This window comes from Moschus berezovskii, chromosome 2, assembly GCF_049115385.1.
Source record: "Moschus berezovskii isolate FMDL1 chromosome 2, NW_MosBer_1.0, whole genome shotgun sequence".
NCBI classification, from domain to species: domain Eukaryota; kingdom Metazoa; phylum Chordata; class Mammalia; order Artiodactyla; family Moschidae; genus Moschus; species Moschus berezovskii.
The window spans coordinates 3,062,209-3,089,610 of record NC_142461.1 but is presented as its reverse complement, the minus strand read 5'-3'; the positions used below and the strand labels follow the sequence as shown (position 1 = coordinate 3,089,610).

General features: G+C 56.6%; 1 protein-coding gene across 4 annotated transcripts in view; it reads left to right on the top strand.

Annotated features, from left to right (window-relative positions):
* CAPZB (capping actin protein of muscle Z-line subunit beta) overlaps nt 1–27,402 on the top strand; it is a 141,028-nt gene that overhangs the window by 73,893 nt on the left and 39,733 nt on the right. For all 4 annotated transcript variants that reach the window (XM_055398637.2, XM_088843092.1, XM_088843107.1 and 1 more), the window contains exon 3: nt 27,254–27,375. In XM_055398637.2, the coding sequence (XP_055254612.1) occupies nt 27,254–27,375 (122 nt within the window). The remainder of the gene's footprint in view (nt 1–27,253; nt 27,376–27,402) is intronic.

The window sequence follows — 27,402 nt, the reverse complement described above, 5'->3', positions numbered from 1 at the left end:
GACCTCCAGCTTGTGTTGGCCAGGACCCTGGAGCCGAGCTGTCACACCTCTGTGGTTAAAGTTGAGGCTACTCGTATTATTTAACGGTCATTAACATCACTGATTATCTGTCTGACCTCTGCCACCCATTGTGAGTTTCAGTCTTTAATAGTTGAACCCATGAAATCTGGAAATGGGTTTCCTCAGTGATAGCTGCATGTCGTGAGAGCATCAAACTCAGTTCTGTCCCCAGGAGATGAAGCTGAGCCGCCCTTGGGACCCTTAAGGCCAGGCGTGATCTGCTCCATCTGTGCTCGAGACTGCCCAGGCCTCCTGTGCTTTCTCCCTGCCTGGGTTCCCCTTGATTGTCACTGTTTAAAACGGTCTCGCACCAGCATGCTTTCCTCCTTTACCTCAAAGACGGCATTTAAACACATCTTTCTGAAGCGTCTTAGACCTAGTAGGTGCAGAGGGAGTGGGTTCAGCATTTCCCAAACACTCCCTGCGAAGCTGACAATGTGCAGCTCGGGAAGAGGTGTGCCGCCTATATTCCTCAGCTTCTCTGTCATGGGGAAGAAAAGAACGCAGGGACCCTAAAACCGGATCCGAAAGAGGGACGGTTTTGGATAGAGCTTCTTGCCCCTCTGGACTTGACCAGCTGATCAGCTCTGAGGACGCCTGTCCCGAGTTGCAGAACTGAGTTCTTCCTGTAAGCGTCTGACATCCTGGGTGCCAGACGCCGTTCTGGGTGCAAGATGAAAGGCCTGGCTCCGCAGCGCCGACACTTAATGAGGAATTGAGGCGAGGTTTTCTGGAAGGAGGATGGCTTGGCCGCGCCAGCTTCGCTCCCTGTCTCTCACGCACCCCAGCAGGCACGCTCGTTTGTCTTCGCTTCTGAGTAGCGGCGGTCCCGGCTCTTCAGGGAGCTTCGTGCTCTCTTCTCCCTGGCTGGGGCCACCACTCCCCCTGCCTCTTACCATCCCTTAGGTTCTTTTCCCAAAGTTTCCCTGACAGAGTATTCCTGAGGAGAGCAAATATTTACATACCTCTGGAGTTTTGAGGGCAGAGCCAAAGGTGGCCGCCTCTAGCAAAGAATTTTGTTTTGTCTTTAAAAAAAAAATTGCATTCTAGTTCATAACTTGCCCACATGCAAGACATTTTAACATAAAAATAATGCTTTCTTCACCAAATCCTTGAGTCCAGTTGGTGTTCTGGGAAGTAGGACACCCTGCCCCACCCCAGCACCCCCCAGACCCCGTGCTCAGGGACCTTGTTGGAGATGCTCAGTGGGGCCTTGTGGCTGGGCCTCCCCACCGTGTGTCGGGAAGCCCCCGAGAGCCAAGGGGAGGGCGCTCCCCACCCTGGAGCCAGGGCTCTGTAGCCCCACAGGCAAGGAGGAGGCAGAGAGGCAGCCTCCACTCGTGCCTGGGCAAGTTCCTGTGGGTTTCTATCGGAGGTGGGGGCACTGCTTCCACTCTTGCATGTGTCACGGGGTCTGTAGGAAGCATTTTCTCCCCAGTTGGGTGCTGTATCTGGAGCCGGCCTTGGAGAAAGAATGAAGCGTCAGTGCTCTTGCAGGGACCCCTCCACAGCCTGATGTTTCTGAGCTTATCCTGAGCTCTCCTACAGGCGACTGGTGCTGCAGTTCCGTTTTACAAGGGGAAAAAGCATTCCTGCCAAGGGCCTCCAGCAGGATTTTAATGAACTCCATTCCTTGGAAAGTTGTGGTGAGGCTTTTCATGCAAGTGTTTTTTGCTCGTTGAATGGCCTGCAGCTGTAGTGACGAAAGCAAGACTGAGGGAGAAAGCAGACCGCGGGCTCTGGGTGCCGGGTTGGGCCTCCGTTCCCCACCCGGGGCGCCCCTCCAGACGGGGGTGGAGGTGTCCCTTCACGACCCCAGCCTGTTGCCGAGACGTGGACCCTGCCACCTCTTGGTGATTGATGTCAGGGTGGCAGCCCTGCTAAGCTAGGACGAAATGGTGTGATTTGCTTAGAAAGAGGAAACAGGGCTTCCTGGGGGCGCTCCTCTGATCCCCCCATAGGGATGGCTGAAAGTTGCTTGGAATTCTGATGAGTTCTGTTACATGCAGACTAACAGACCCTCATTTGATCCAGTGCAGGATGGCCTGGATTGCGTCCTGATCATGCAGTCCAGGCCCTTAGAACTTGAAACCAATTAAAGGAGAAAAGCACAAGGTCCCATGCTTTGTTGCGGGCGTGCTCGTAGGGAGCAGAAGGGTCTGTGCTCAGGAGCAGACTCCAGGGATGCGTCCCCTGGGCCTGAGCATTCTGGAGCAGTCGAGGAGGTCACCCACTGTGGCCACAGGCATGAAATTCCCCAGAGCTCGGTGACTTGAAAGTTAGCGATCTCCCGTCCGCTTTGGTGTCAACCTCCAAGTAGTATGCTTCTGTTAGACTATAAAGGGCAAGATGGAAATTTTTTGGTTTGGTCTCAGACTGAGAACTTGACTCCCCTCTTCTCATTCATCATGAGATCTTTTTCAGCGATGACAGAGGAAAATGAATGGCCACAGTGGAGATCCATCGAGCGTCAGGAGCGCTGGCGGAAGGGCCTCGCTGTCAATGCGCCTCCACGGCCGCTCTGTGAAGCAGGTGGGAGGACCGCCTTTTACAGTCGAAACCGAGACTGTCCCAGCGCCCGTGAGCCCCGGGCCTGACCGTGACCGAGGGGAGGGCAGAGTCGGGCCCCTGTTGATGCCAGTGTGTTGTCCATTGAACTGCTGCCTTTAACGAGGAAAACATAGTTTCTGCCATGTCCTGCTAAGGGCAGACCATCTTCTATGGTGAAACTATAAAAGATACTTGTGATAGGGGCAGATAGACACCACGGAACTTGTAAGGAACTGTCTTCTGCCGTGAAGCCCCTTCAGACTTGGATGAGCAAGGAAACTGCTGCCCCATTCTGCCTGGGCTGACTGCAGGGCCCGCTGCACCCAGCTGGACGCTTCTATAGGGGATGCTGTCATCACAGCACACACACAGATGCACACACAGAGACCCACACACACAGATACACACACACACACACACAGAGACCCGCGCACACAGATACACACACACACACAGATACCGCACACCCAGATACACACACACACACACACCCTCACACACAGATATACACACACGCAGAGACCTGCACACACAGAGACCCGCACACACAGATACACACACAGAGACCCGCGCACACAGATACACACACACACACAGATACCGCACACCCAGATACACACACACACACACACCCGCACACACAGATACACACACACGCAGAGACCTGCACACACAGAGACCCGCACACACAGATACACACACAGAGACCCGCACACACAGATACACACACACACAGAGACCCACACACACAGATACACACACAGAGACCCGCACACACAGATACACACACACACACACAGACCCACACACACACAGACCCGCACACACAGATACACACACACACACACCCTCACACACAGATATACACACACGCAGAGACCTGCACACACAGAGACCCGCACACACAGATACACACACAGAGACCCGCACACACAGATACACACACACACAGAGACCCACACACACAGATACACACACAGAGACCCGCACACACAGATACACACACACAGACCCGCACACACAGATACACACACACACACACAGACCCACACACACACAGACCCGCACACACAGATACACACACACACACACAGATACACACACACAGAGAGAGACCCGCATACACAGATACACACACACACATGCACAGATAAACACACACACACAGAGACCCGCATACACAGATACACACACACACAGATAGACCCGCACACACAGATACACACACACACAGCTGTGCTAAGGTGGACACTTCTTAGGAGACACCCCCACCTCAATACACACAGACACACACATACACACATAGACCCACACACACAGCTGCGCCAAAGTGGATGCTTCTTAGCAGATGCCCCCACCCCAACACACACACAAAGCATTGTGTGCATTGCAGACAGCTGCTGCTAAGTCGCTTCAGTCTTGTCTGACTCTCTGTGACCCCATAGACGGCAGTCCACCAGGCTCCGCCATCCCTGGGATTCTCCAGGCAAGAACACTGGAGTGGGTTGCCGTTTCCTTCTCCAATGCGTGAAAGTGAAAAGTGAAAGTGAAGTCGCTCAGTCGTGTCCGACCCTTAGCGACCCCATGGACTGCAGCCTACCAGGCTCCTCTGTCCATGGGATTTTTTAGGCGAGAGTACTGGAGTAGCTTGCCATTGCCTTAAAAAGCACTCCTTAAAAAGGCATCCTGCCCAAACCCAAGTAGTATAACCCTGTTCTTTCAGTTACTAAAGCAAATCTAAAATTTTTAGGAAAAGCAAATTCTTGCCCTACAGGAACTAAAGGGACAGATTAGTAAAGTGACTGCCTTTAAATCAAAGGTAAACAAAGTCAGTGTCCACACTGGCGTAAACCGCTTAGAGTGTAAATGATGCCAGGGGACAGGAGGGCAAGATCCCACTGGTGACAGCAGGACAGCGTGGCGCCCTGGAGCGGGCTCCCCTTGAGGCAGGTGGGCCATGTGGACACGGCCTGGCAGCAAGGCCAGAGCAGAGGTGGCTCACAGCTCAGCACAGGCCCTGGGATGTAGGAACTTAGGGTATGTTATAAGCGCTAGTCACACTTCACCACGAGAAACAAATTGATCGTTCAATAAAATTGCTGAAACAGCTGATAGTTTTGAAGGAAAGCAAGCTAAATATCTCTTACACAGCGTGTGCTCACTCTCCTGACGGACTAAGGAACAAACATTACATGAACACGAGAGAACCGGGGGGAAAACAGCAGTGATACTTGATGTTGGGAGTGGGGGGAAGGCCTTCACCGGCGTGGAAGCTCATGCCCGTGTGACGGGCTTGAAATGTGCAAATTTAATTTGAAGTTTAAACAAAGTGAAGTTAAAAGGCGGAGAACAGACTCAAAGATAGCTTGTAGCTTCTGACAGAGAACATATCTCCTTAACTCTTCAGAAAACCTCCTCTGAGGTTGCTGCTGTCGTCCGTCCCCACCAAGGGGAAGCAGCAGCAGGAGCTTCAGTAGCTTGTCCAAGGTCAGCGGGTGGTGACGGTTGAGCCAGGCTATGAGCCCAGGGTCCTGCACTGCTGCGCCCTGTCGTCCCCGGCAGTGAGGACGCGCGGACAGCGAGGTGCAGAGAGGAGGCGGAGCAGAGGCCTCCTCTGCAGACACGATGAGACGAGCTGGCGGGGAAGGCCCCTGCACCACTGGGCCGCGTCTGCTCGCGGCGCCGTGCGACTTAGGCCTGCCCCGGCCTTCCCTCTGGTGTCGAGTCTCTCAAGGAACAAAGACAGTGAGCAGTGGGAGAACACGGCGTGCTCGTAATGACCTTCTAGAAGCTTCTCCCCCACCGCCATGCTTACAGGTTCTGAGAAGCCCTACAGCTGGAGAAGGAAGAGCGCGTTCTCCTTTAGCCCAGCGTCTCTCTAACTCACTGTCATGCACCCCACTGTGGAGAACGCGGGTTTCCTGGGAAGGCTTGTGACCTCCATGTGAGATGTGTGCTCAGTCGCTCAGTCGTGTCTGACTCTCTGCGGCCCCGTGGACGGCAGCCCGCCAGGCTTCTCCGTCCCTGGGATTCTCCAGGCAAGAACACTGGAGTGGGTTGCCATTCCCTTCTACATGGGCGAGGACCTGGATTCTAGATTGTTTGGGGCAGCGGCCCTACACGTGATGTTTGAAATTTTCACAAGCGTGTGGTGCAGCATCGTGGTTCTCCTTGTCGTTGAATTCGTTCGGAAGGAGGGAGACAGCACTGCGGCCATGGAGCAAGCCCTGTTGGCACTCTGGAGGCCTTCGCTGTGCCTTCGGAGGCCGCCAGCTTGCCCTGTGACCTGCAGGGGTCTCTGGCTCCCCCTCTGAAGCAGCAGCTGGCTGGTCTCAGGCTGACCACCTGGTATCCGTTGCCCAGAACTAAAAGAACATCCCCATGGACACCCTTCAGTTGATGTCACTGCTTTCAGGGCCCTCCTCTGCCAGCAGAAGAGGCACCTACTTCCCTCAGCTCTGTGTGTCTGTAGCCTGCCCATCCCGAAGGCTGGTTCTGTGGAGAGAGGCGAGCGACATCCGCTGGCCGCCCGCCGTCCAGCAGAGACAGGCTGGCCAGATCTGGGACCCGCCTTCCAGCTCCGAGACCTCAGGCAGCTTCCTTCGCCCCCAAGAGCTGCTCCCAGGATCCTAGGTGGCAGTAAGAGCCTGCATCCCGGGGGCCGTCATGAGGACCTGGGAGTCTCCACGAAGCGCTGACGTGTGCAGGAAAGGCAGGCGCTTGAAAAGCGCTCTCAGGCTTTTTCTTCCTTCACTGGCTTCCTCAGACCCGCTTGCTGACCCTGCGCTCTGCCTGCCTGGGGGCTGCGTGCTCATGTTCCAGGCAACCTGCCTGCCTGTTTTCACAGGTGGAGATGCCCGGGCCTTGACCTTCGGTGGCGGGGGTGGTGTTATGAGCCAGCGCCCTTGGTTGGTCTTGCCTGGAACGGAGGAGGTGCAGTGGCCCCCGTGGAGGGCCTCCGCCTTCCCCAGGCTCCCACATTGGGATCCATGCACAGAAAACTGGGCAACGCCGCTGCCCACACCCCCACAGCCCGTGGAGGAGGCCAGGGTCAGACCGTGGCTGAGTGGTTTCATGACGGGTAATAGTGTTTGTCATTCTGCGGAGATGGGGTAATCTGATGGCACGCTTGCTTCTCCGTCTGCCCTGGCGGGGGTGGGGGGTCCCTGGATGGTTGGGTTTCTTCTCCCTGCTCCAGTTCCCGGGACGCGTAACTGCTCCTGGTCATCGTTCCGGGTTCTTTGGAAGCCTGGGGGTGGGAACCCTAAACCGTAGTTGGATTGTCTGACAAGGTAGAGAGGGGTTTTAAGGTTGATTTCAGCATCCTAGGAGGATCTGGGTCATTTGACCCTGTGGCCTTCACTCCAGGGGTGCCGCCCAGGAACCTACCTATAACAGCATCTGACCCCCAGGGCAGGCCGCCCGTGAGCACTGAGCCCGCAGGATCCCTTTGTGTTTCCAGCGTCCTGCTTTCTCCAGCCTTCGCTTTCGTTCCCTTCGCTCTTGCAGCTCATTGAGACTGCTTGTCTTTTGTCCCTGACTTGAACCCCTGTCAGACCTTTCTCTGCCTCGTCCATACGGCCAGTGTAACCCCAGCCGCCCGTTCGATCTCCAGCCTGAGACCCCCAGTCCCACCCCTGAGGGGCTTTGGCAGTCAGCCGGCTGATGGCCCCTCTGAGCCTCCCCTGAGGCTGCTGCTCGTGGCAGGGGCTCTCTAGCCTCTCACCGGCTCCTGCCTGTTCACACCCCACTGCGTGCATCAGCAGCCAGGGAGTGGAGTTTAGGGGGTGGGCTGGAGACAACGCCCGTTTGTTTTGCGCTTTTCTTAGAGGCAGGTTATTTAGTGGTTCCTTTCTCCCTGTGCCCCACCCACATCCCCATTTGCCAAGTTAAAGTATCCTTTTTTTTCCCTGCATATACTTGGAAGTCAGGGTTCTGTAAAATTCTCGGTTCGACGTTTTTAGGGCAGCTCCTAGTGTGAGCAGTGGGCTGTGAGTCAGTTGAGCGCCGTGCACTCTGAACGCCCAGCCACACTCCGCTCTCGTCTCTATCACAGCTTAGCAGCGTGTCCTCGGAGTCTCGACTTCCCCGCCTAGGAGACGAGTCTGACGACACAGATCTTGAGAACTGGAGATTGCGAATGGAAAGCTTTAGTGCAGTACCTGGCCTCAAGGTACTGTGAGTACCTTGAGTGGGGTTTTGAGGTCCCCCAGACTAGTATAATTGTGATGTGGTCAAGTGCAAACCAATAAACAGCATGCCGGTATTCTGGCTTTACTTGATAACCGTCAGATGCCACAGGTGGCTCAAGATGCCTTTCCCTTTGACCACTAGGTCAGTCTTCTCTAGCCCCATCTTCAGTTCAGTTCAGTCGCTCAGTCGTGTCTGACTCTTTGCAACCCCATGAACCACAGCATGCCAGCCTCCCTGTCATCACCAACTCCCGGAGTTCACTCAAACTCATGTCCATCGAGTCGGTGATGCCATCCAGCCATCTCATCCTCTGTCGTCCCTTCTCCTCCCACCTTCAATCTTTCCCAGCATCAGGGTCTTTTCAGATGAGTCAGTTCTTCGCATCAGGTGTCCAAAGTATTGCAGTTTCAGCTTCAGCATCAGTCCTTCCAATGAATATTCAGGACTGATTTCCTTTAGGATGGATTGGTTGGATCTCCTTGCAGTCCAAGGGACTCTCAAGAGTCTTCTCCAACACCACAAAAAAGAAAGTTGAGTGCCAAAGAATTGATGCCTTTGAACTGGTGTTGGAGAAGACTCTTTTTGAGAGCCCCATTTTACAGGTGAAGAAACTGGAAACTCTGCCTAGCTGGTTGGAGCCTCGCGGCTGATCAGTAAGCAGCAGGGTTGTACGCCCCTCCCCACCTGCTCTGTGCCCCACGGCTCCTCTCAGCAGCCTTCTCCTGTCAGCGCAGGTCACCAGCAAACGGCGGACTGAACGTCCTTAGCACCAGTCAGTCTTCATAGGGTGTGGCTTTCACCTTCCTGCGTTGAAAGGGCGTCCGATTCGGGCTTCTGTCATTCTAAGCTGAGATGCGGTCGGAGGCGCAGGTGTCCGTGGTAGCGCTCACACGGCCCCCACGTCCAGGCCACGGCCGCGCCCCCCAGTGCCCAGTGGCACCACTGTCCCCGTTCCTTCTGTTGGGGGATGGCAGGTGGGGGGCTTCCTCGCGCTCGCATGAAGGAGTCAGAGCTTCAGAAACGGAGCAGGGCTCAGCAGTGACTCCACCCTCCTCTTTGTGGGTCAGTGGCCCTATCAGGCCGGACACTGTTTATTCATTAGCCGGACTGTTTGTGGCTGCCCCTTTGCCACATCTGTTGCTGGCTTCCTGGGCCTGTCGTGCTCACAATTAAGGTTCATTAGAGACCCTGTCAGTCACAGCATGCACAGAGCCTGCCTGTGAGAGGCCTCACGAAGGGGCCGTGCGGCCTGTGCCCACCCCCGCCCATGGTTCCCCACCAGACTGCGGGTGTTTGGGGAACAGGAGGGGTGGTGTGAGCGGCTCTTCTGAGACTCCAGGTTCAGGGGTCCTCGTCGGCCACTTCCCTTCTGTGTAAGTGAATCCTTCAAGCTAAGTGCAGACCGAACGTTACAGATGGTGGTGGTAGGAGTTACGTCAGATGGAGGCTTTGGAGTAAGTGTCGGACAGCAGGCCACTCGAGGTTCGAAGCCGAATCCAGAAGAGATTTGATTATCGTTAGTCTCCACGTCCCCTCTTTCTGGCATGTACAGGCACCCTTAATTACTGGTGACTGGAAGCTAAAGTAACACTCTGGGTTCGGAACAGAACCCTTTAGGAGATTGGCCCTGGGCTGGAAACGCTCATCCTTCACACGAGTGTCTTTCTGAGTGTGTGTGGATGACGGCTGGGGGCACGGGTGTGGCCCTGGCCCCCAGCGGTGCCCGCCTGCCATGGCCTCCCCGGTGTCTTCCTGCCTGTTTGGCGGAGCTTCCTCTTCTCAGCACTGCGTGTCAGGGAGGCCTCGTCCTGCACAGCAGGACTTGGCCAAGCGCTTTCGCGTCGATGGTATGCTGTGAGTTTGTGGTGGTAGCCCCCAGGGCCCTCTGGCTTGAAAGCGCCTGTGGGGTGGAGCCGTGCTCACCTGTGTCCCCAGACCCTGCGCGATGCCCTACCACCCCGTCGGTGCCCAATAGATACGGTTAATGCATCTGTGTACGCGTGCACGAAATCGCTCAGTCGTGTCCGACTCTCTGTGACCCTGTGGACTGCAGCCCACCAGGCTCCTCTGTCCATGGGCCTCTCCGGGCAAGAGGACTGAGCGGGTTGCCGTGCCCCCTTCCAGGGGCTCTTCCTGACCTGGGGAGCCAACTCTTCGTTCTTAAGTCTCCTGCATTGCACGTGGGTTCTTTCCCGCTAGCGACCCTGGGGAGGCCCTAACAAGCCAGTGATCTCACCCACCCCCCAAGCTCTGTGAGGGACGGGAGCATGTGAGGCTCTTTCAACACTCCATCGTCCGAAGCCAAGACTTGCAGGGAGACCGAGGTACCTCGTGAAGCTGACATAACTCGGGAGACCGCAGCCCCTCGTCCTCAGGCCTGGTGGCCCCAGCCGGTGGCAGTCCATGGAAAGGCGGAAGTCATTGCGAGTCGTGAAGACTCCCAGGGCCTGACTCAGCGGCCTCCGGGTGCACCCTGCACGTCCGGGTGACCTCAGGGAGGCGGCTTGAGTTCTGTGTGCCTCAGCTTCCCTGTGTGTACCAGGAGGAGAAGGACGCCGGCCCCAGTCTCGGCAGGGGTGAGCCCCAAGCCGTGCGGGTCAGTGTCAGCCCGAGTTGCTGTGACCACAGGGCTGACCTCACGGCCCCGAGGACAGCCGGCGGCGAGTAGAGGGGCAGGCCGTCCAGCCCACGGGCCCCTTGAGCAGTCAGCCCCGCCCGGGACTGTCCAGCGTCATTCTGAGGAGGGGGAGGCCTGCGTCATCAGGATCTGGGAGGCGGCGCCTTCTCCTGGCAGGAGGCGGGGAGGCTTGCTCAGGACAGGAGTAAGCAGGCGTGTGGCCGCTGGGCGCCCAGGGGCGGGGCAGGGGTGCCGGGCGCAGCTCAGAACCCCAGGGGCCGGTGGAGACGCGAGCCACAAGCCCAGAGTGGTCACTTTGAGAGAGCAGCTCCGCCTCCAGCCAGCCAGCCGGCTGAAGGGGTGTCTGTCCCCGTGTGGAGCGGTCCAGTGAACCTCTCTTGTGCTGCCCCTCCGAGACCAGTGGCGACTCTGCCAGCCTCAGGCCCTCTGGCCGTGGTCCCCTACCTGCAGCCAGAGGAGCCCTTGTGCGTGCGGTGTTGGCCACTTTCGGCCCTTCCTGACTCCTCCCTGTCAGCAGCGTGGAGCCCAGACAGCAGTCCCGCTCTGAGAACGCGTGACCTAGCCCCGTCCACCCCTCCTGCCTGCCCCGAGGCCCCCTGCTCCAGGGTCTCCCTCAGACCCCACGCCCTGCCTTGCTGGGTCCACTCTGTGCCCTCACTGGGGGCACACCTTCACGCCCAGCCTGGCGTTCCTGCCGCCCCCCCGCTTGGGCCTCACCTCACCTCACCCCCGGCCACGGGACTCACCTGTGCTCTCAGCCCTCTGATAATGGGAGCGTGTCTGCTCTGTCCACCTTCGTGGGGCGCGTGACGGGCACTCAGGGAAGGCTTGTGTGAGCCCCTCCTGAGGGGTGGAGCCGAAGCTGAAGCCCTGGGGTCAGTGATGGCGCAGTGAGCTCTGTGTCCTTAAAGAGCTCATGCTCATGGTGGGAGCAGATGGCCAGGAGGTTCTGCTGCAAGGGTTCCCATGAGAGCACGGCAGAGCTCTGTGCAGGTGCCGCCCCAGGCACCAAGCCCTCCCTGGGTGAGTGGGTTTCAGGGAAAGCCCTTCGGAGTAGCTTATGCCTGGGACACTACTCAGCGGGGTGGCAGGAAGGGAGCCGACTGGGCAAGGCAGGAGCTGCGCGTTTCTGCCCCAGGTCCCACCCCTGAGCATGGGCCCCGGCTTGGGCCTCGCGGCTCCATGCCTGCCAGCACGCAGGTGATGGCTGCACACGCCAGCTTCGCCGAGGGCCAGCTGCTGGTTGCTGCTCAGACTTTCTCAGTGGATGAGGGAAGGGCCAGCGATCAATTGTCGCTGTGTAATTTTTTAAGATTGGAGCCGGGAAATGGGCCCTTTCCTAAGGTAACTCCATGTGCCTCTGCCCACATCATGCCTTTCTGGGAGGCATGGCCTTCTGGCCCTTCTGAGACCATGTGCTTTCCAGAGCTGCCAGCGTCCCCTGCCTCTGTCCTGTCTGACCCGCAGCAACCCGGGACGTCCTGAATCCCGCCAGTCTGGTGCCCCGTCGAGGGCCTTCTTTGCAGCTCTGCACAGTAACAGCGGCTGCCCCCGAGGGACCCCAGAGTCAGCATTTGACTTTCCATCTTTTCCAGAATTCTTGGATTCTGGTGGAGGAGAGGGGTGCAGAGTCTGCCTTTGTGACCCTTATTAAGGTTTGGTAACTCTTCTCATGCCTGCTGGGTGCCCTCAAACAGGGTGTCCTCCACAGCAGAGTTGAATTCCCAGTGGCCCAGTGACACCTGCATTGAGTGTCCTCATGCCCCGGAAGGAGAGGGTCAGCGTGGGCGTTGGCTCTTTGGGGAAAGCCATCACTTCCGATCCAGCCCCTCAGGAGTCCAGGGTTCCCTCTGAACAGAGCAGGGGATCCCAGGATTCCATTTTCTTATGTGACTGCAGATCGTCTGCCCGCATGCAGGATATTTAAGTCCATTGGAAATAATTGTGAGAGTGCTGTGTAATACACACAAAGGGAAAAAAACAGTTCCTAGGTCTGGGGTCGGGGTGGCGGGGCGGGTAGTTTCCCCTTGACTTCTATTTTTGCCTTAAATCTCCCTGACAGAAAAGCTTTCCTGTGTGCTGTCTGTGGGAGGCACCCCTAGGAAGGAGAAGGTTCAGCCTGTCTTGTCCAGGACCTGGTAGTCCTCTTCAGTTGCTTTAAGGACCCCTGGGACCCCTGAAAGGCGGCCAGGGACTGGGCCACGTGCCCCCTTGGTGAGAGTGTCCCGCGGATTCGAACTTGTTGACTACCCCACCGCTTTATGCATTCTTCCCATTCCGGAGACCAGGGGAGATCTGCCCGCAGCTCCGCAGGCTTTGCAAATCTTTCCCTAATTAAAGGGCCTCCCAGCTGCGTGCATAGCTCGTCTGCCTCAAATCTCTGCCCTTTGGTGTTTGTGTTTAAAATTCCATCTTTCCAAAATGTTTGCTCCACTCAGCAAGTCTCCTTGAAAGCCCCCACTTTTGTTTGGGGAAGGTTTTTTTTTTTCTCTTTTTGGCATTTATTCTGCCTCTCTACAGGAAATTTAAGTCTCTTTGGAATTACGTGTGCAGATGCTCTGGGCTTGTTTCGTTGCGGTCGTTAAGTCTGTGTGTCAGCACGGCGCTGGCAGATGGCAGCCGCTGCTGCTGGTGGCCACACCCCTGTAACTTCTGGGCGAGGGACTGCAGGATTGTGCTGGTCTCACTCTGGGTAAAATCAAAACGAGAGCCGCGTCCTCGGGCGCTTTTGTTCAATGCGAGCTATCTCGCAGGGTTGGGGACGGACTTCGGAAGGGTCTGGTCTCAGTAGAGATTGGGATGTCGGCAGGAGGCTGCGCACCCCTCCCTCCCCCGTTCTCATCAGTTGGCCCCAGAGGCCTGAGTCGTCACGAACGCACGAACACCCCTGCCGTGGCCTTGCCCTGACAGAAGTTTCTAGTCGGGGTCTGCCTGGCTCTCGGAGCACCTCAGGAACTGTGTAGTAGGCACCCTGTTGCTGGGGGCCCTGACAGAGCAGGGCTTTCTGGTGTGCTCAGAGCACTCCCATGAAGAGGGATGCGGAGTCTGGGTCAGGCCCCGCCCTCTGCTTGACTGGAGATGCGGTGGCAGGGGAGTTGGAGGGAGGTGCCAGGACCAGCAGAGGCAGAGAGCATCTCCTTTCTGCCGGCCGTCAGGAGGCCAGTGCCTGCTGCGGGCACTGGCCCTGGAGCAGGAGAGCCTGGATTGCCCGCTTAGGGCACGTCTGGTTGAGGAGGCAGATTTCACACCCTTGTGGAGAGCAGGGCCTGCCCGGCCTGCCATCCCCGCCTTTGAAGCTGGCCGGGGACTGGGTCCTGCAGGACCTCAGATCAGTGAGGGGCTGCCCTTCACGTCCTGGATGCCGGCCTGACCGTGGGGAACAGGAAGGCCAGGCATCTGGTTGCGGAGTAACTGGGGTGGGGGCTCTGAGGAAACCACTCCTGGGAGAGGGAAGGGGGCTGATTTGGGTTTTACAAATAGAAAACTTTCCTGAGAACTTTTTAAGTTTGAGCCGGAGTTCAGAGAAGTGCATCCTGCAGTCACAGCCTTTCTCTTTCTTCCCCTGTCGTGGGTCATTCCCACGTGGGCACCTCGGAGACGGGCCCGGAGCTTAGTTTTGGTAGTGTGGGGTCTCACCCAAGACCTTCCTCAGTAGACATTTTGTTTTGAGGAAGAATATAAAACTTTCTTTTTTTTTTTTTGGTAATGTCACAACTTTTTTTCTTACAAAGTGAAAGTGACATCGCTCAGTCGTGTCCGACTCTTTGCGACCCCATGGACTGTACCCTACCAGGTTCTTCAGTCCATGGGATTTTCCAGGCAAGAGTACTAGACTGGGGTGCCATTGCCTTCTCCTGATCTTCCCCACCCAGGGATTGAGCCCCGGTCTCCCACGTTGTAGGCAGGCGCTTCACCATCTGAGCCACCATATCCTTAGTGGTCATAGAGATGGTAAGTTAGGAAACAAGTCTTGGCCTGTGAAGTTCTGTAGGATCTTAACACTGAAGTGACGCTTCCTTGTCTTCTAGTTGAGTGGTTTTTTCCAGACATTTTGAAAGCCAGTGGGGCCCTCCTTTCAAACCCCAGCGTCTGCCAAACTGGAACGAAACAGACGGAGATGGGCCAGACGTCCTCTCTTCCTCGGAACCGCCCGGAGCCCCCACGTCCACCAGCAGCGCCCCCTCCACCGAGTGCCTCTTCTCTGCCTTGGAGAATCACAGTCCCACCTTGCTCAGTTTGCGTCCAGTTTTGAGACGAGGAGACAGAACCAGGGCAGCTGCGGCTCATCTGACGATCCAGCCCCGCCTCGCCGAGACCCACGCAGCCTCCAGGCCGGCAGCGCGGCCCGCCCGTGCTGCTGCTCTGTTGTGATGCAGGAGAACGCAGGGCTGTAAGCAGCTGGGAAGGCGCTCGTGTGAAGAGAAGGGTGCCCCTGCTGCGGGTGCCTCGTGCCTGGGGGTCACTGTTTCCTCACTGGAACTTAGGTCACGTAGCATCCCCTCACCTGCTGGGAACCCCCAGTGGTGTTTCTGTATTTTCACCGAACTTACAGTTCCCTGGGTATTCCTGTGCTGTCTGCCTGGAGTATTCTCTCGATTGACTCTTTAAGGAAAGAGAGATGTAATTGATTATGTAGCTATACCCCATGTTCTATAACCCCTCCCTTGAAGTGTGCAGGGGTTTTTCCGCATCTTCAGAGTCGGGTGACCCTCTGTGCTCAACACTGCACTCCACGCTTCTCCGACCAGGTGGGCAGTCCCGCTGACTTCTCCGTGACCCGCTCCCCATCTGCGGGCTTCAGTTTTTATGACCGAGTGGAGGCATCAGCCCCTTGAGACCTCTTCCCCAGCCTCTCCCATGCCTCCACCGCCCCAGAGACGCTCTGGGCAATGCTCCTGGTGTCCGTAGCATCGTACTCCCCTCCCAGAGCACAGAGCACCTCACCCGTGCCCTGCTCTCTCCCCTCTGAGACTTGGAGCCTGGGGACGCTGTTTTCACCTCATACACTTAGGCAGATTGTATCTGGCGGATTTGAGTTTTACTTCCTAATGAGCCAAAGTGGAAACACGGAGGTGCTCTTGATCCGGGCAGACACGGCCAACACAGGGCTCACGTGTATTGCTCCTGGTGGAGCTGTTTCCCCAGTAGGAGGAGTTACAGCTTTATTTTGTGCGTGGTCATTTTCTCTGAGTGACTCAGTGAAAGGAAAACAAAACCTTGCTGAGACATCCATCCAGTGGAAGGAATCCAGCGTGAAACGTTGTGGTCAGCCAGTCCAGATGATTTTGTGCTAAGGGAGGGGAAAGAAAAAAAAAACCAAAAAGAGCCACCAGCTTTTCTGGGTTCTCCTATAACGTGGCGCACCAGTGCTGGCCCTCGCTGCCTCTCAGAAACACACCCGCACACGCACACGTGGCATTAGCAGCATCCCTGGATCCTGATGGGCTGATGCACTGTCCGTGTTGTTCAGAAGGTGGTGGTCACAAGACTTCGGAAGGAATGTGTGCTGGGCAGAGCCAGGACTGTGGCGTGTGACTCAGTGGTCGCATGGCTCTGAGGCCCATGAGCTCCCTGGCCGCCCTGCAGGCTCTGAGGGGCCCCAGGGTGGGAGTGGATGGGTTTCCTTCAGTTCTGACTCTGCCGCCTCCAAACTGTGCGACCGCGGCCTCTGTGTGCCTCTGTGTGCCCCTCTGTAAGCTGTGAGAGTTTGGCGTAAACTGGCTCATACAGGGTTGCCATAATTTTAAAGCAAGGATATGTATTCCGTGCTTAGAAGTGTTTCGTGCATAGCAGGCACTCGAAAAGTTTGCAGTCGTTAGGATCTTCACTCTAATACTGATAATGTTAAAATAGTGAACTAAAACAGAGGGATCCTCTGTCCTGCCTGTGAAATCACACTGTCTTTGCAAAAAGACCATCTTATGAATGACTTGTTTCCATGTATTTTTACCTGGTCTTTCTCCCAGAAAGGTGGGAGGGGATTTGTAAGAATGCAGCCAGCGCCATAATAATGCTTTTTCACCCTCAGCCTGAGAAAGCAGGGCCGCGGGCTGCCTGGGAAGAGGTTTCCGCTCTGTCTCAGGAACCTTCCTCACTCGGGAGGCTGTGGGTGCAGCTCCTGGGGACACCTGCGTGGAGTGGGAGGGACAGAGCGGTTGGCAGCCCCCGGAAAGGGAGTGCGGAAGCCTGAGTCTGCACCCGACTCGCGAGGTCACGGTGACGCAGCGCCTCCCCAGGCCATGGCCCTCCGTGTCCATCTCGCCCACCCAGCCAGTCCCTGGTCCAGCTCAGGACATTTGGGGGAGTTTCCCACTGGGACAGACACGGGCTTCAGAAGGTCAGAACTTGGGGACTCCAGCGGCCAAGACTCTGAGTTCCCTGTGCAGGGTGCCGGGGTTTGATCCCTGGTCAGGAAACTGGATGCCATGTGCCTCCACTGAAGATCCCGCACGTGACAACAACAGAAAAGGTCCCACAAGTCGCAGCGAAGGTGGAGGAGCCTGCGGGCTGTGTCCAAGGCCCAGCGTGGCCAGAAGGAAACAAAAGAGGGCTCAGAGCTCCCCCGAGCGGCCCTGGTCCTCCACAGTTCAGAGCAGTCCCACTGACTGGACGTTTAGGAAGCCCTACCAATGTCCCACTCAGCCCGGGGCCGTGCAGACCTCCCTGCCCTGAGGCAAGAGCCCCTCACCCTGAATCTGGAGCCCCAGGCTGGGTCTGGTCCGGGGCGTCAGGGACACGGCCTGCAGACCGTGGGTGACGGGATTGCCGTGGCTGAGGAAGCCTTGGGCGTGTGTGGGAGGGGACCTTGGATGAGAAGTGGGGCTCTCCACGTGGCACTGGGCGACAGGTGATCCAGGCCGAGAGACAGGCTGGGGGACAGCAGGGGGGCTCGTGGGCGGGGCTGTGGCAGGAGGCTGGGCCCGGGCTGGGGGGGCACCTCTGCCTGCTGCCCCCTAGGCTGAGGCTCTGGCCGCCCTGTGCGCCACAGCTCCTGACCACGGCTCGGTGGCTGCATGCAGCCCTCTGGATGCGGTCCGAGTAACGTGGGACGCAGTGAGTCTCCACCTCTGACTTCTTGAAGGTGCTTGTGTAGCGTGCCCAACCCCTGGTGGGCCAGCTCTTCCTTAGAGGAGCAGGCAGCTTAGGAAAACCCTGGCCCCTCTGTGCGCACGGGTGATGAGGTCACTGCTGGCCAGGGAACGGCGAATTTAATTAGGCACCAAGCACCTGGTCCTCCCCCTTCGGGAAGCATAGGGTTACACGTGGACAACAGCAACGCTTGTGTGTGCCCCTGTGTGACCCACGTGTCCTGATTTTATTTCTCCTTTCAGCCTGTCTTCTCTCTGTTTCAACCCTCCCCTAGAAAAACCCTTCTGGCCTCTCACTCCAGGCTGCGAGCTTCCAGGAGGCCAAGCCCTGGGGGATGAGTGGCTGAAACCTAGCCCAGGAAGCTTGCCTTTGTTTATTATTTATCTCGGGGGTGGTTTGGGGCACCTGCCTAAGAGAAGAAGCGCAGACTTCCTGTTCCCTGAGAAAGCTCTCTATCGTTAATGGCGTGAAAAATAGATCTCTGAGCAGAGTAAAACGTGTTGATCGGAACCGATTCCCTAACACTGGCAGCTGCACGTGTGTTAGACCCTCGGCGCCAGAACCTGGCGGGCAGTGCCTGCTGGTCCAGAGCTCGTGCCGGGGCCCGGATCCAAGGGGCACAGCTCACACACGTTATAATGTTGCCGAAATCGGAAAGTTGCTTCTTGATGCTCATCATGTGCAGTTCATGTTTTCCTTCAACGTGGTGGTGGTGTTTAATCAGTAAGTCGTGTCCGACTCTTCTGTGACCCCATGGACTGTAGCCCACCAGACTCCTCTGTCCATGGGATTTCCCAGGCAGAGGTACTGGAGTAGATTGCCGTTTCCTCCTCCAGAGGGTCTTCCCAACCCAGAGATTGAACCTCCGTCTCCTGCATTGCAGGCACATTCTTTACCACTGAGCCTCCTGGGAAGCCCTCCTTCAAAGTGAGTCTCAAAGTGTTCAGTCTTCAGATGAAGAACGTAGTCTGAACTTGCACTTAAAGAGCATTGCCCTGAAGAGTCCTTCGACAGTTTCGTTGGGAGACGGTCAGGACCTGAGACACGAGGAGGCTGGCAGCCTTGGGGTCGGGCCATGCTGGGTGGTGCGGGGGTCCCGGCCCGCGGTGCAGGCAGGAGTGGAGGGGGGCAGGCAGGGGCCATGCAGACCCCAGGTCCTCCCCAGTTCTCTTCCCTCCGGAGCCCCCCCAGAGGGGTGGTAGGAGTGTCAGCCCCTCGCCGGGCGGCCATCAAGGCCTGGGCTCTGGCGCCCCTGGGTTGGAGTCTGGGACTCACGGCCCTGTCCCTCATCCCTCACCACTGGCTGGCTGTGTGAGCGGCCGCCTGCACTCGGGTCTCCCTGTTCATGGGGGTGGGGGTGTTGAATCGTGGGGGGCCTAGGCTCGCCCCAGAGGAGGTGCTCAAAGGCATTCCATCCCGTGGTGACAGGATTGAGGGCTACTGGGGTGACCAGGGCCCTGGATGTCCCCCCTGCTCCCTCAGCAGACCCTCTCTGCGGACTTACAGGAAGCAGTGTGGGCCCCCCGTGGGGGGCAGAGGCCAGTTCACTTGGAAACTTGGCTTCCAGGGCCCAGAGTGCTTTGGTGACAGAGCTGCCGCCAGGCAGTCGTGGGAGGACTTGTGTCCTCCACCTTGAGCAGGAGGTTGGGGCGGGGGGGTCTCCTCCCTCCCATGGGCTCTGGAGGCCCCCTGGGCCCACTTTCAGAGATGGGTCCTCGAGTGTGTCCTTAAACCTGGGAGGCTGGGGGGAGGCGCTTTATAAAACAGCGCGAGGGCTGGCGTCACTTTGAAAGGGGCCCACAGGTTCTGCTTCCCCGGCCGAGGCCCCACTGCAGCCCCCAGTTGCGTCTCCTCCAGGTCCTTGCTGAGGCCCCATGCCGGCTCCCCTCTCCCATGGCAGCGTCTCCCTGCTCCTTCACTCCTGGTCCTCTCAGTCCGCCTCCTGGGTCACTGGCCCCTGGAGTCCCCCTCCCATCCTGGCCCTCAGCCCTCGGGGTAGCTTCTCCTGCCTTGCCTCTTTCCAGCAGCTGGAGCATGCTTTGCAAGAGCAGGGCCACACCTGTCCATCTCATCTGCCTCTGAATCCACAGCACCTCACACGCGCCTGGTACTCAGGGTCATAGAGGCAGGCACTGCAGCCCCCAGTTCCGAGGTTCAGGAAGGGTGCACTCCGCTAGGAAGTAGAAGACCAAGGATTTGAACCTGGCTTTGATTTTGGGGTTGGTGTTTTTCAGAATGCCACCCCATAGGTTGAGTCTCTGACCCAGGTGTGTGTGTCCCTAGTCTCATTTTTAAGTTTTTATTAGGGAGAGTCGGGAGAAGTCTGGGGCACTGGAAAAAATACAAAGGAACAGGTTGTAAGCAGAGACCTCTGCCGGCCGCGGGCAGGGAGCTCTGGCATCTTGACCCACTGCGGTCTGCTGGGGAGCGGGCCTGCCGCGCTCTGCCCAGCCGTGATTTCGGCCATGTTCCCCATCTGAGCGTGAGACCCAGTGAGCGGGGTCTGTTTTCGATTCTTATCTCTCTGGTAGTGGGCTCTCAGCCAGCGGGCAGATCAAAAGACAGAATGTGTTCATTTGGTCCTATTTTTAAAAAAACAAAAAGCTGAGGTATGGGGCGCCATGAATTAGGTTATCCGTGGAGCTGAACTGGCCTGGCTTTTGTGCTTTTTTTTTAAGGTTCATCTCGAGTTTCTGTTTCTGGTTGAGCAGCTTTTTTCAGCATTAATAACTAACGGAGAAGGGGAAGAGACAAAGTAGAACCATATGCGGCCCGGACACAAGCCTCGCTCGTGGCCGGAAGCTTCTGATTTGTATCTCTTCATGTGATCAGCTGTTGGGCTCGATAGTGGGAAAGTATGCCGTCCGTCCGGGGCAACAGCAAGAGGGGATATAATTCCTGTTTTTGTTTTTTTTTTAACCCAGCTGCATCGCACATGTCTTTTCTTAGACACTTGCTGGGAGCTGTGTGACTTGGGGCAAGTGACTTTTCTAAGGCCCTTCTTTGGAAGAGGGACCGTGACCGAGTCTGTATGCAGGGCTGTTCGGAGGATTCACGGAGGCGACGCAGGCAGAGTTGACAGCTCCCGGCGGGCCCCGCCAGGTGCCAGCAGTTCCATCCTCCTCTCAATTTTTCTTAAAACGTTTAGAGTGTCCCCTGAGGCAGTGGATCGAGGCCTGCTGCCCTCTCTCCTGCTTTCCACTTCTGGGCTTCTTACTGCCCGCCTTGCCTGTGTCACCCTGTCTTTGCTGTAGCCCATGGGCACCCGTGAACCGGGTGAGGGTGGGTACCAGTGGTGGAGGGCTGAACCTGACCGCCAGGAGGAGGGCGGGAAGGCTGTCTTGGCCCAGGCAGCGTTGTTTATTATTCCACGTCACTTGGAATTAGGCTTAAATCCCCCCAACAGCTTGGATTGGTCTGACACCTTTGTGTTTTCTGGACATTGCTCGCAGAGGCCGTTAAGCAGATCGGATGGGAAGCCTGGACAGAAACCATCTGCCCTCGGGTGGTTGAGAGGCCTGCCTCAGGCCCGAGGCCACAGAGGACATGCACACTGAAGGGATCTCCTGGCTTTGTCTGGACCTGTCCTTCCGCTTAAATTGCTTGCAAGCTCGTGATCCCTGAGACTTAATGTGATTTCTTCCCCATTGTAAGCATCTGACAAGAAGAGGAGGTGGGGTGGGGTTGGGATGAGTGCAAGGAGAGAGTCATTAACTGACTGACTGGATTTCAGAGATAAACTGCTTTATTTTGCATCTGCCATGTGACCTCAGATCACAGGATTGACACCCACTTTCACAAACACGCTGGAGCGCCTGCCTCTGGGAGAACCGCCTCGGGGCTCGGTGAAGAATGCTAAGTGCCGAGGAGGGAGCAACCTGGTAGCCAAGGCCAGTGTTAGGACAGCCATCCCCAGAGTGCTTGGGGTTCAGTCGGCATCCATGTCACTGTAGGAATTCCAAAGAATTTGGCATCCTGATAAAGAAGTTGGGAGTTTCGGCTGATCCCTGCAGGGTGGTAGGATCAATATCGTAGGATCAGTATAATTAGACATACTTATGATGAAGTTGAAATGAAGTTGCTTAGTCGTGTCCAACTCTTCGCAACCCCATGAATGTAGCCTACCAGGCTCCTCCGTCCGTGGGATTTTCCAGGCAAGAGTACTGGAGTGGGTTGCCATTTCCCTCTCCAGGAGATCTTCCCCACCCAGGGTTTGAACCCAGGTCTCCTGCATTGCAGGCAGATGCTTTACCGTCTGAGCCACCAGGGAAGCCAGGCATTCTTACACTAAAATATTATTTATTATGTATCTGAAATAAGAATGTAACTGACCAGTGCGTTCCCTTACCCAGCAGCAGGGAGGGTTTTTAAGTGGAAGAACGCATGCTCAGACCTCTGTGTCCCGGAACAGTGCGTCGGATGGGGGGTGGTTTGCGAGGGTGCAGGCAGGAGTGGAGGGGAGCGGGGTGGGAGAGGGGGGATTAGGATGCGCTGGCCGTGCTGGTCGTGTCTGCTGCAGCCTGGGGCAGCTGCACTTGTGCAGGCGTGGAGGCTCCCCCTTCCCCGTGACGACAGTAAGGTTATTCTTACAGAGCGTCTTACCTTTGATCAGAGAAGCAGGACTGGTGGAAGGAAGTCGGATACAAGGCGGTGGCCCAAGTTGAGAGTTTATCCGGGAGACAGAAATTTTTTGTACCAGCAGGCGTGGAGAATCATCGGGGCAGGTCACATCCAGGTGCTTCTCACAACTGGGCGAGTGAGCCATCACTCGCGAGTGCCCTGAGTGTGTCTGTGCTCCGCCATGGCTTTGCAAGTTGCATTTCAGACGTGTGTTTTCCTGAGGCGGGGTAGTTCCTGGCCATAGGTTCTGAGAAGTCCAGGCACAGACCTTCCAGGGGGCCGGATTCTGGGTGCTCAGGTATGGTCTTGATGGCTCTTCCGTGCCCAGGAACGCAGGGAGGGGGTCTCCGAATGCCTGCTGCACCCCTGGCCCGGCTGCCCTGGCAGAGAGAAGGTGAGCCGTCCACCGCCCCCTGCGGCCCAGGAGGACTCCTCCCTGCGCACAGCAGCGGCCAAGGCCTCTGGTTTCCCGTGGCGGGTGCTGGCGGCGTGGAGATCAGCCCTGGCCGACTGTGTGGACCGAGGAGCCCTGTGACAGAGGAGTAGGAAAGGCGGCGGGCGGGAAGCAGGAACGGCTGTTGCTGACGGGTGGTCCCACAATCAGCCCCCTGCCCTGTTGCTTTGATCCGCTTTGTTCTTCGAAGGACTTGAGTTACAAAGTGGGGTGGCGAGGGGCGGGGCGCGCCTGCACCTTTTTGCCGACCTAGAAAGTACCCAGATCTGCTTGGGCAGGCAGGGAGGACTGGATCCCACTTTCTAGGAAACTGGCTGCCTCATTTTTTCACTTTAATCAGGCCAGAAACATTTAAAGAAGAGGAGGAGGAGGTCATTGGGTTGTGAACCTTTAAAACAAAATCCATCCTCTCATTAAATTTCAGACAGTTTAACACCCCCTGTCCCCCCTCCCCCAAAAGGCATTCTCAAATAAAGGATGAATAGGTTTACCCATATGAATAACTTAACGTCGTTTTGATGAGTCTTTCTTTGCAGCAGCCGTCTGTGTCCGATGCGGCTCCCTGCTGTTTGCCAGACAAACCACCTCGGGCCCAGCCTCGGCCTGCGTGGCTAGTTAGCAGCGGGCAGGGGCGCGAGCCCAGGTCTCTCGGTTCTCAGTCTGCACCGTGGCTGTGCTCCTTGGGGTCGTGTGGTCTCTCTCACACACACACACACACACCCCAGGGCTTTCGCTCAGACTCCACCACACACACACCCAGGACACACACACACACCCCGAGGACTTCTGCTAAAACTCCCGCTGTCTCTGCTGCTCTGGAACCACATCACCGGCTCGTATTTGAGATGCCTGGCTGGAGCCACACTGACATTGTCGTTGGTATCCATCAAAGTTTAGTTCTTGACTGGACACTGGGTGAAGATTCTTGCTACGCATCAAGTTATTAATTTAAAAATAAAGCTGGTTGGCCTTTGGGAGGCCCCATGTTGTGGGGGGGCTTCTGGATGCCGCTAGTAGTAGAGAATCCACCTGCCAGCTCAGGAGATGTGGGTTCAATCTCTGGGTCAGGAAGATCCCCTGGAGGAGGGCATGGCATCCCACGGGTGGAGGGGCCCGGCAGGCTGTGGTCCATGGGGTCGCAAATAGTCAGACACAACTGAAACTACTTAGCACGCGCGCACACACGCGCGCAAACGCACACGCATGCGTGTGCCGTAAAAGTCCTCCCTTTCTCCCCACCCCTGCCGTGCTTCAAGGGCTTGCTGTGTGTCATTCACTGTCCTGGGTACTGAGGCCTCTGTGGTGAATAGGATCAAAGTCCTTGCCCTGGAAAAACTTACATTCTGGGAAGAAAGTAAAAAATCAGTGTAAAAAAAAAACAAAAATGATTTCAGTGTTAGTATAAGTACTTGGAAGAAATTACTGAAATACTTTTGTTCCACGGATTAGCCTCTTGGATTGGAGCGAAGTTAAGCCTGTTTTATACCAAATCCCATCATCTTGGGAGTGTCCTGTGTTGGAGACTTAGCTGCCCACGGCAGGGCTGGGGGAAGAGGGGCAGCGTGGCTCTGGGCAGAGCTGGCTCTCAGCGGTGTATTTCCCTCCAGCGCCTGGGGCGGTACAGTCCGTTCAGGTGTGACCTAGGCTGGAGCTGCTGGCTGAGAACAGCAGGCAGGGACAGTGTGGGGGGCGGGGCCAGGGACATCAGTGCGTCGGTTCCCGACGGGCACACTTGCCCTCCGCTGGACGCTGTGCCGAGCCCCGAGTGAAGGCGTCACCCCAGCTGGGTTGGTTCTTCTCTCCCCGCTCTGCAGGTGGCAAAGAAGTCCAGTAAGCTGCCCCGGGCCAAGCGGCCAGTGAGGGGCAGAATGAGGAGGCCTGACTTCAGAGCCTGGTTGCTCAGTCTTTACTGGGACCAGCGTGAGTCAGGCCAGCGGCGTCATGGCCCAACAGGTGAGCCAGGGTCCTAGCCCACTGGAGCAGTGACGCCAGGGAGAGGCTGTCACATGCTCGGCAGGCACACAGGTGCCTGCGGCCATTTCAAGTGGCCAGCGACACTTCACGTCCCTGCTGCCCTGGGCGGAAGCTTCTAAAATCTGCCTTGCCTTGATTTGGGCTTTTTTAGGTGAAAGACTGTGGCCTTCCATAGCTGACGTGGTGGCGTCATTTCCCAGCAGGCGTACCCTGGGCGTGCACGCTCCTTCTCTTGTTCAGTCGCTCAGTCGTGTCCTGATCTTTGCAACCGCATGGACTGCAGCACGCCAGGCCCCTCTGTCCACCACTGTCCCCTGGAGTTTTCTCAGATTCATGTCCGTTGAGCAGTTGATGCCATCCAGCCATCTCATCCTCTGTCGTCCCCGTCTCTCCTGCCCCCAATCCCTCCCAGCATCAGGCTCTTTTCCAGTGACACCTCTTTCCATCAAGTGGCCAAAGTTTGGAGCTTCAGCATCAGTCCTTCCAATGAATATTCAGGACTGGTCTCCTTTACGATGGACTGGTTGGATCTCCTTGCAGTCCAAGGGACTCTCAAGACTCTGTTCCAACACCACAGTTCAAAAGCATCAGTTCTTCAACACTCAGCCTTCTTTATAGTCCAACTTTGATATCTATGGCCTTCCCTAGTAGATCAGCGTGTAAAGAGTCCACCTGTAATGCAGGAGACCTGGGTTAGGAAGATCCCATGGAGAAGGGATAGGCTACCCACTCCAGTTTTCTTGGGCTTCCCTTGTGGCTCAGCTGGTAAAGAATCCACCTGCAATGTGGGAGACCTGGGTTCAATCCCTAGGTTTGGAAGATCCCCTGGAGAAGGGAGCGGCTACCCACTCCAGTATTCTGGCCTGGAGAATTCATGAACTACATAGTCCTTGGGGCCGCAAAGAGTCGGACATGACTGAGTGACTTTCACATCTGTACCTGACTACCGGAAAAACCACAGCTTTGACTGTATGGGCCTTGGTTGACAAAGTGATGTCTCTGTTTCTAATACGCTGTCTAGGTTTGTCAGCGTTTCCTTCCAAGGCGCAAGCGTCTTTTAATTTCATCATTGCAGTCACTGCCTTCAGTGACTTTAGAGCCCAAAGAAAATAAAATCTGCCCCTGCTTCCACTGTCTCCCCTTCTGTTTGCCATAAAGTGATGGGACTGGATGCCGTGATCTTAGTTTTTAATGTTGAATTCCTTCTTCCTCATCGCTGTGTATTGAACCAGGGTTCCGGTCAGAGGGGGAGACTTCCCTCCCTACTGTTTTCTCCTTGTGTGGGCCTTGGGTGAACTGATGACTGTGGGGTGGGAACAATGCATCACGACTTCATAAGATGGGTGTGAGCTTCCAGTGGGCAACGTTCCATCCGTACAGGGCCCGGCATACGGCATGATACGTTACTGATGCTTGATGTTCTCAACACCAAAACTAACTGAAAACAGCCCCATTTTTGTTTGTGTGTCTTTTTCGGGGAGGGAGTCGAGCACACAGGTGGGTTTTGCATCCAGAAGAAATTCTGAAATAAGCGCATCGTATAAGGGGGCTAATGGGGTGTGTGTCTTGGGGCACGGTTGCCGCCTCCCGGGTGTGCCAGACAGTGCCTTCCAGGCTGAGTTTGGAAGCACCCCACAGTCAGCAGAGGTGCCTGAAGAAGCCCCTGGAGGCTGGTGGTCTCCGAGGTGGCGGCGACCCCTGTCCATGTGTCTCTGGTCACGGCGAGGGTCTTCCAGGGCACCCAGGAACTACCGTGGCTGTCAGCGCCTCTGCTGGGTGTCTTTGCCACCTGATCGAACTTTTCCATGTGGAAGGGTTGTTGGTGCCATTGGCAGCCCCCTTGTTTGGTAAGCGATACAGTGGGGCCTCCGTTAACCCAGGCCCAAGAAGCGAGTAAGTCAGCACATTGAAAATATAGCGTGGAAGTGACTCAAGACTGGAGAAATCCATTCCTGAGAACGCAGCCCTCCCTGCCTGGAATATTTTGGTGGAAGTTGATGTTTGAGTTGGGAGGAAGAGGCCAGAGGCCTGGTTCCTAGCAGAGCTCTGCGTCCAGTTTAGCAGCATTTGCCCTGGGATTCCGGGCCCCCATCCTCAGTGAGAGGTCCCAGGAGGGTCAGCCTGAGCACAGCGCGGGGGAAGCTGGCAGGAAGCTACCTTTGCCACAGGTAGGGCTGATGCTATGTGCCGACCTGGTAATGCTTGGCCAGGGGCCTGGAAAGAGCTGGGAACTCCACCCGATGTGGGAGCCTATGGAGCGCCCGGCACGGACGGGCTCTTCTCCTGAGTTCTCTGGGTTCCTGTGTGTGCAGTGTTTCCCTTCTTCTCAGGACTCCAGCTTGTGCTTTGCCCCCAGAGCCCAGTCCCCGGCACACACGTACTTACATGTGCTGGACCACCCTGGCGGCCCCGTCGTTAAAGCTGCACACGGTTTGGAGGGAAGGCGTGTGGGAACTCACGCTCCACTGTAATCCAAGAACAGGTTTCTTTACAGTGGGACACAGTTGGTGTCAGACACATATGGAAAAGAAAGGAATGGGCCCCTGATTCTGGCAGGGTACCAAGGGCCAGATGTTAAATATACTGACCATGGGCCAGCTGCAGATGCCACTAGCCAACTGGGGCGCGACGTGTGATCTTAACCCCTGTTCTGCCTTTTCCTCTCTTTCTGCCAGGTCCCCAGCCTGTGTGAAGACCTCCTGTCTTCTGTTGACCAGCCACTGAAAATCGCCAGAGACAAGGTGGTAGGAAAGGATTACCTCTTGTGTGACTACAACAGAGACGGGGACTCCTACAGGTGAGCGTGCGCCCCGGGGACGCGGCA